Here is a 9,423-nt window from a genome sequence, read left to right on the forward strand (position 1 = left end):
GACCCCATGCACAGCAGAACGAAACACTGCCCGATCCCGCGCCAGCCCCACAATCCCTGCTATACTTGAGCCCATCATCGCAGCCACCATACCAATCCATCTCCTTGAAGACCTCCCCCTCTTTCGTTGACCCTCCACCCTACATGAACACAGATAGCAACATTAAAAATGGGAATAGATGAAAGATCACTGGAAACACTTTTGCATTCAGAAAGTAGCATCATCAGAAGGTGGCATCATGATCATTTTTCAAACCTTCATTTTGATAAAGATTTTTTAAAAAAAGACCACTTTGGAGGAGAATCTCAAAACTATGGACCAAACCAAAAAACCAAACCCACTGTCATCCAGTTGATTCCAACTCATAGCAACCCTTATTGGGTTTCCAAGGCTGTAGATTGATCCATCTTCCTTCCACAGACCTCCCTAAATCTATGTTTAGGACTTTGGATGGATGCCTACTAAAAGGAAAATGTCAATTCTCTTTTCTCAAAATTTAGTGCACTACAGGTGGCACGCAAAGCTGAGATTTTGTCACCTTTGGGAGCATTATATTATAACACTGGCCGTTATGAAGAGGCTTTGCAGATTTACCGGGAAGCTGCAGCACTTCAGCCTTCTCAAACGGAACTCCGCTTGGCACTAGTAAGTAGAAGACCTAGAGCAAATGAAGCTAGAAATGTTAAGCACAACATACAGTATAGACAACTGTACTCATTAGACCTCAAAACTGGAACTAGAATGCTATAAACCAAATTCACTGCCATCAAGTCAGATCCAACTCATAGTGACCTCTCCTTGGGTTTCCGAGGGTATCGCTACGGAAGTAGATTGCCCAATCTTCCTTCTGAAGAGTGGCTGGTGGGTTTGTACCTCTAGCCTTCTGGGTAGCAAATGGCTTAGGCACTATGCCTCTGAGCCATATATATATATGGCATATAGCATATGTATAACATATATATGGTATTCTTGTGAATATTGATAAAAAGAACCTCTGCCACTACAGTCTTAAGATAATCTTTAAACCTTAAACCAAAAATATCCCTTGACATCTTAAAACTAAGCATTAGTCTGGCTTAGCTATTAAGAAATGTCTGCTTTGAGCATTATACTGTTTTAATGCAATCAAAGTGGCAAAGCAACTCAAAAATTTGCTAGGAATCTTAGCAGGCAGTGAAGTTATGTTATTTATGTTATGTTAACTCAGAAAAGGAGGGTGGAATGAATGCACAACTTGAAGAATGTAATCACTGTCATTGAATTGTACATGTAGAAACTGTTGAATTGGTTTATATCTTTCTGTATATTTTCTCAACAACAACTAACTGACTAAATATAATACTATTTAAGGCATTCACCAAAGATATGGACATCAAAAATACTTTAACTTTTGATTTTGTAGTAATTTCACACAACAGAGTTCCAAGAATAATAAAGAAGTCCCATGTACCTTTTTAACCAGCTCCATTCATTTTCAGCAATTTGATGCATTTGTTTTATCACTCTCTCTATATATGTATGTGTGTCTATATGTATATGTATATATGTACTTTTTTAGGTGTATGTATGTACACATATACATTTTATTGATATATATTATTTTTTCCTGAAACATGTGACAGTTCATTATAGAAATCATACCCTTTTAATTCTACATAGTTTCTAAGGACAGGAACATTCTCTAATATCACCATAGTATGGTTATCAAATTCAGGAAAATTAACATTAATACCAATGATATTTTTCATTTCAATTTTTTTGTCTTTACTCTCTTTTTCATTAGATGTGTAATAAATCACATTTGTTACCTTTTTACAAACACAGTGTTCCTTGAAACTATAGGAAAGGTTTTATGTTCTGACATATTAACTCAACTTTTTTTAAAGGACACAAATTATTTTATTGGACATTTTTGTTATTTCTGCCATTCACACACATACCTAAACAAACAAACAAAATTAAACTGTAAACTGTGCCAGTCACTAACTAGATGCTGAACATTTTTGTCAGGAATGTTTTCTGAATGCCTCTTTGTTGTTGTTGTTGTTGTTGTTGTTGTTATGTGCCGTCGAGTCGGACCCGACTCATAGTGACCCCTCCTTGGGTTTCTGAGGCAGTATCACTACGGAAGTAGGATTGCCCAACCTTCCTTCCGAGGAGTGGCTGGTGGGTTTGAACCGCTAGCCTCTTTAGGGACGTATTATTTGATAAAGTAATAACATGTCTTCTAAACCAAGGTCTGTGTGGTTTTGCAGGCTCAGGTTTTGGCTGTGATGGGTCAGACAAAAGAAGCTGAAAAAATGACCAATCACATTGTGTCAGAGGAGACTGGATGCCTTGAATGCTATCGCCTTTTGTCAGCGATCTACAGCAAGCAAGAACACCACCACAAGGTAAAGAAGGCCATTGTGCCATTGTTGTAATTTATGAGTAGGAAACAATGTGCTCCTAAATGATTCTCCAATTTGCCAATTACAAGGCTGAGCAGTCTTGAATATCACCAGTCAGCATATCCTATATTCTGAAAGCTTTTTACAGATACTTTCTAAACGAAAAGATGCCCCCTTGAATAATAACATTTTCTTGGCTTATCCTTGACCTAAAGATTTTATGTGGTATTATCTCAGTTTGTTTTTTAGCTAACTGTATAATGATAAGACTAATGTTTGTATATGTTATCATTTCCATGTTCCTTCTAATAAATTGTCTTATTTAATCCTTGTAACAATCCTGTTAGATCAGTTACACTGTGTTGCAACTGTTACTGTTTATCTCCAATTTAAAAGTCATAGAATCAATAAATTTATGAATCAATTTAAAAATATATTTGTTGAATATCTGCTATGTGCCAAACACTGTGAAAGATACCAGAAGTAAAGTCTTAAGAAAAACAAAAACGTACTGCCTTTGTCCTCATGGAGCTTACAGTATAGAGGAGGGGCCAGATATTGAACAAGTAATAATAAAACAAATGTAGGATTATAGCTGTGTTTATTGATGTCATGAAGAATGATAAGGCCCCTGTTGTTGTTGTTGTTTGTGTGCCGTCGAGTCGGACCCGACTCATAGTGACCCCTCCTTGGGTTTCTGAGGCAGTATCACTACAGAAGTAGATTGCCCCATCTTCCTTCTGAGGAGTGGCTGGTGGGTTTGAACCGCCAGCCTTCTGGTGAGCAGTCAAGTGCCTTAGGCACTATGCTACCAGAGCTCCTGATAAGGCCCCTAAACAGTATATAATCAGAGGACCTGACTAGTCTGGGATGTCAGGTTTCCCATGAAGTGGTGTCGAGGTTAGAAGTGGCAGAAGAATAGGAGTTAATTAGGCAAAAAAGGCAATGAAGAGCATTCCAGGCAGAGAGACCACACAGAGGCCCTGTGGCAGAAGCAAGTATCCTAAGGGATGGGCATGAGGCAGCAGGAGCACAGTGTGAGATGTAGCCACAGAGTTTAGTACAGATTAAACCCTCAGGGCTTGTGGGCAAGACCAAGGGTTTTGATCTTTATCCTGGGAGAAGTTTGTGGGTCTTAAGGAGAAGAGCAACACAATCCAGTTTGTGCTCTGAAGGGATGTTTGACTGCAGTGTGGGCAGTGGACTCTAGGGAGCCGAGTGGCCACCAGGGACCTAAGAAGAGGCTGTTGGGTAATCCAGATGAACAATATGTTAGCGTATCAAGTGGTCTAATCCCAAACCTTAGGAGCTCTGGTAGCATAGTGCCTAAGGCACTTGACTGCTAACCAGAAGGCTGGCAGTTCAAGCCCACCAGCCACTCCTCAGAAGGAAGGTTGGGCAATCTACTTCCATAGTGATACTGCCTCAGAAACCCAAAGAGGGGTCGCTATGAGTCGGGGCCAACTCAACGGCACGTAACAACAACAACAATCCCAAACCTTGGTTTCTTTCAGTCTTCCTATAAAGTGGTCAGGAACATTTTATTGTCACCAATATATAAACTGGGAGCCTGGAATATAGAGAAATTATTTCCCAGTGAGAAAGTCAGGAATACTAAAAATGTGAATGTTTTGTTTCTCACCCCACTGTTTTTATCTTACTATGATAACTAATACATAGGAAGAAGAAGAAGAAATGTTACACTTAAATTGGTTTTCATTTATTTAATCTGCTTTTATTGTTTCTTAATTTTCATTCTCTGTAGGCACTTGATGCTATAGACAAGGCTCTCCAACTGAAACCAAAGGACCCTAAAGTCATATCTGAACTTTTCTTCACAAAAGGAAACCAACTGAGAGAACAGAACCTTCTTGACAAAGCTTTTGAGGTATAAACACTTAATAATAAAATTAGATTATTAAATTCATGGATTAAAGTTAATACTACCTCAGTCGTTAATGAAGTCTAAGATCTTTGGCATATTGGTGGAATGAATTCTCTTATTAGTTTTCTGTAGTATTTTAAGTTTATTAGTTTTTTATAATTGACCTTCTGACTTGATTATTCAGAGTCCTGCAATATTTCTGCGTTATTTCCTGAATTATCACCTTTAACTTCAAAGCATTCCACGTTTTGGCCTCAAACAAACTGTTCTGTCCCCTCTCCCTTCCTCCCTCCCCTCCCCTCTCCTCTTCCCTCTCACAGCTACTACAATGCACTTGAATATCTGCTGATATAAATTAATCCCAAGAGACATGCCATACAGGTTTCTTTTAGCAACCTTTTAACGATATAATTTCTCATCATTTGCTTCTTCTAAAGCTGAAGTAGCAGAGGGATGGACTGGATTCTGGTTACTGTATGGATCTGTTCAGTTAGATTCTTACTGATGAAATAACAAATATTAAAATTATGAACAGATACTTAGTAATTGAAGACAGTGTTCTCAGCCTTTGGCTTTATTCATGGTGATCTCTCAGAAAATCAACAATGATGAGGCAGAATAAATATCTTTGATCCAAAGCAATATACAGTACACTAAAAATGCATCATGGAAGAAATGACAACATAAAAGGGCTGAACTGAAGATTTCAAACAGCAGCTTGAGAAGACAAAGTCAATTATTATAATGAAATGTGCAAAGACCTGGAGTTAGAAAGCTGAAAGGGAAAAACACACTCAGCATTTCTCAAGCTGAAAGAATTAAAGAAAAAAATCAAGCCTAGATTTGCAATACTGAAAGATTCTATGGGCAAAATATTGACTTATGTAGGACACATCAAAACAAGATGGAAGGAATGCACAGAGCCACTGAACAAAACAGAATTGGTTGATGTTCATCCATTTCAGGAGGTGGCATATGATCAACAACCAATGGTACTGAAGGAAGAAGTTGAAGCTGCACTGAATGAATTGGTGAAGAACAAGGATCCAGGAATTAATGGAATACCCATTGCAATGTTTCAACAAACTGATGCTGAGCTGGACATGCTCACTCATCTAAGCCAAAAAATTTGGAAGACAGCTACCTGGCCAACTGACTGGAAGAGATCCATATTTGTAGTCATTCCAAAGAAAGGTGATCCAACAGAATTTGGAAATTATTGAACAGTATCATGAATATCACATGCATGTAAAATTTTGCTGAAGATAATTAAAAAAAATTACAGCAGTCTTTTGACAGGGAATTGCCAGAAATTCAAACTGGATTCAGAAGAGGACATGGAACAAGGAATATTATTGCTGATGTCAGATGGATCTTGGCTGAAAGCAAAGAATATACCAGAAAGATATTTACTTGTGTTTTATTGATAAAGCAAAAGCATTCAATTGTATGGATCATAACAGATTATGGATAACATTGCAAAGCATGGGAACTCCAGAATACTTAATTGTACTCTTGAGGAAACTGTTCATAGACCAGGAAGGTGTTGTTAGAACAAAGGGATATTGCATGGTTTAAAATCAGGAAAGGAGTGTGTCAGGGTTGTATCCTTTCACCATAGTTACTCAACCTGTATGCTGAGCAAATAATCTGAGAAGCTAGACTGTATGAAGAAGGGCATGGCATCAGGTTTGGAGGAAGACTAATTAACAACCTATGATATGCAGATGACACAACTTTGCTTGCTGAAACTGAAAGTTACTTGAAGCACTTATTGATGAAGATTAAACACACGAGTCTGCAGTATGGATTACATCTCAACATAAACCAAAAAAACAAACTCACTGCCATTGAGTCAGATCCGACTCATAGCGACCTCTCCTTGGGTTTTCAAGGCAGTATCACTATGGAAGTAGATTGCCCAATCTTCCTTCCTAGGAGTGGCTGGTGGGTTTGAATCACCAGCCTTCTGGTTAGCAGTCATATGCCTTAGGCACTACACTACCAGATGAAAATCCTCACAACTGGACCAATAAGTGACATCACAATAAATGGAGAAAAGGTAGAAGTTGACAAAGATTTCATATTACTTGGTTCCACGATCATCACCCATGGAAGCAGCAGTCAGGACATCAGACGATGTATTGCATTGGGCAAATCTGCTGCAAAAGACCTCTTTAAAGTGCTGAAGAACAAAGATGTCTCTTTGAAGACTAAGGCGCACTAACCCAAGCCATGGTATTTTCAATCACCTCATATGCCTGTGAAAGCTGGACAGTGAATAAGGAAGACCAAAGAAGAGTTGATGCTTTTCAGTTGTGATGTTGGCAAAGAGTACTGAAAGTACCATGACTGCCAGAAGAACTAACAAATCTGTCCTGGAAGAAGTGCAGCCATAATGCTCCTTGAAAGTGAAAATGGCCAGACTTCATCGCACCTATTTGGTCATGTTGTCAGAAGGGACCATTCCCTGGAGAAGGATATCGTGCTTGGTAAGGTAGAGGGTCAATGAGAAAGGAGAAGGAGACGGATTAACACAGTGGCTGCAATGATGGGCTCAGGTATAGCAAAGATTGTCAGGCTGGCATAGGACCAAGCAGTGTTTCATTCTGTTGTGCATAGGGTTGCTGTGAGTTGGAACCAACTCAATGGCACCTAACAATGGCAATAAAAATGCATCTCCCAGATATTACATTTAGTGAGATACATGTTATTCACACAAAATAAAATGCTTAAGGGATAGATGGCTCACTTCAAATGTTTGAAGACCTTTCATATGGCAGAGGAAAAATAAAGACTTTCTAATGAAATGTTATTATTAATTGCTATTAGGTAGGCTCCAACTCATAGTGACTCTATGTGAAACAGAGTGAAATGTTACAAATCCTGTACCTTCTTTATGGTTGTTGGTATGTTTGAATTTACTGTTCCAATTATTCTGCAATGCTTTCCAACCTAGGGAGCTCATATTTAGCACTACATTGGATAATATTCTATTGTGATCTGTAAGGTTTTCACTGACTAATTTTTGAAAGTAGATAGCCAGGCCTTTCTTCCTATTCTTTGGAAGCTGCACTTAAACCTGTTCACCATAGGCAGATTTGAAATACCAGTAGCATAGCTTCCAGCATTACAGCAACATGAAAGCTACTACAGTATGGCAAACTGACAGATAGGTGGTGGCCTAGTGAAATAGATGCCTTTAAAGCAATAATAATTAGACCCCTGTTGCTGCAGGTATCTAAGCATAGGCTGAATAACCAGGTCAGCAATATTGTGAAAGGGAATATTATGTTAGGGTTAACTGTTTAGGAAACTACTCTAAGATTCTAGGATTATAAAATATTTTCCTTACAAGGTCCATTTATAATGCAGAAAACCAAAAAGTACAGTTTTCTTGCAGGTCAAGGCCAGCAGGAAATGATAAACTATAATAGAAATCTCCTTGATTCCCACAGTCCACCATCTCTTTAAGTCCAAAGGTTAGCACTGCAGGCAAATTACACATTTCAGTTTCCTCCACTGTAGTATCATCAATTTTGAAAACTAATAGAAATAAAGGGGGTCATCTATGAACCAGTAATAACTTGTTTCACTGTACTCACTATTTAAGCTTTCACATACGAAGAAAGTGGTTGCTGCAGTCTGGTAGTGTTAAAGATGGGCTCTTATTTTCTAACCTAAAGTTATTTTTCATTTATTTAGAGCTATAAAGCAGCTGTGGAGCTAAATCCAGATCAAGCACAGGCCTGGATGAACATGGGAGGAATCCAACACATAAAAGTAAGAGAAATAATTCCCCTTTGGATGGACCAGCTTTCCACTTTGTGTTTTCTCTCTCTGACTTTCTTCTCAAAAGATTGAAAAACAGTTATTAATTTCCTTTTTGAATTATTTGAATACAATAAAATAGATGTTTAAAAATGAAATTGTATGCTCACTATATTACCTCGATACAGTATTGAATGTTATGAATCCTTTGCTGTTGTTGTTTCAAGTAAATCTATTTAAATTATATTCCATGATTTTACTATTCATAAAGAAAATTGGATATTTAAGACACGTATCATAAGATAGCAGATAAACTGTGTATGGGAACTAAAGACCTGTTAGAGCTTACCAAAAAACCCAAACCCACTGCCCTTGAGTCAATTCCAGTTCACAGTGACCACCATTTGGTTTCTAAGACTGTAAATCTTTACGGAAGTAGACTGCCTCATCTTTCCCCTCCAAAGCAGAAGGTGGGTTCTAACCACCAACCTTTTGGTTACCAGCCAATGTTTTAAGCATAGTGCCAACAAAACTCCTTTTTTTTAGAGCTCAGGGTGGCTTATTTTCCTTACAGTTTGACTCATTGTCAACAGTAAAGTGCTCTTTATATATTATTTCCCTGTTTCTTATATCTGATTTACGTTTTATTTCCAAATCTTTCATTGAAGAACAAACTTGTGTTGGTTGGTTGGTTGGTTTCTTAAGTTGTTTTTAGAAGAAAGGTACACCTTTGGGTGAATCTTCCTGCCAAGGACAATTGAAAATGATCCTTAGGGAGACTGTTGTCTATAACTAGTGAAATCAGAGATTCACATTATTCATTCATGCATCCATATCCATCTATGCATTTGAGAAATACTTATGGAGCGCATCCTGTTTGCCAGGCATTGTTCTAGGCACTGGGAATGCAGTAATGAGCAATTAGACAAAATATTTCTGCCTTCATGGAGCTAGCATTCTAAGAATGGAGATGAGAGAGAAAATAAATAAATACACACACTCACTGCACCACTTCCTCCACATCCACACATAGTATATACTGCATCAGATGGTGATAAGTGCTATAGAGGAAAGAGATAAAGAAGATAGGGAGTGCCAGAGGGTGAAGGCTGAAATTTTTAATTAAGGTGGTTTGAGAAGACCTCAATTAAAGTGATATTTGAGTAGAGACCTGAAGGGAGCAAGCCATGGGGCAAAATAGGAAAAAGAACATGTGCAAAGGCCCTGAGGTGGGAGTGTGTCTGGTGTGTTTAAGAACGGTGAGAAGGGAGTTACGGCAAGATGGCGGACTAGGCAGAAGGACTGCACAGACCCTCTTCAACAAAGAAAAGGGAAACCAATTAACACAGACACAGAAGATAATCCTGGACCCCTGAG

The 9,423-nt window shown here is 38.3% G+C and overlaps 1 protein-coding gene across 1 annotated transcript in view; it reads left to right on the top strand.

Moving 5' to 3' along the window:
* Window positions 1-9,423, top strand: part of TMTC1 (transmembrane O-mannosyltransferase targeting cadherins 1) — a 458,384-nt gene that overhangs the window by 440,188 nt on the left and 8,773 nt on the right. Inside the window, exons 14-17 of the mRNA XM_007943177.1 lie at window positions 501-645; window positions 2,256-2,393; window positions 4,156-4,278; window positions 7,981-8,058. Of these exons, the coding sequence (XP_007941368.1) occupies window positions 501-645; window positions 2,256-2,393; window positions 4,156-4,278; window positions 7,981-8,058 (484 nt within the window). The remainder of the gene's footprint in view (window positions 1-500; window positions 646-2,255; window positions 2,394-4,155; window positions 4,279-7,980; window positions 8,059-9,423) is intronic.

Source organism: Orycteropus afer, unplaced genomic scaffold (assembly GCF_000298275.1).
Source record: "Orycteropus afer afer isolate SDZICR_OR568_19922 unplaced genomic scaffold, OryAfe1.0 scaffold00100, whole genome shotgun sequence".
Taxonomy (NCBI): domain Eukaryota; kingdom Metazoa; phylum Chordata; class Mammalia; order Tubulidentata; family Orycteropodidae; genus Orycteropus; species Orycteropus afer.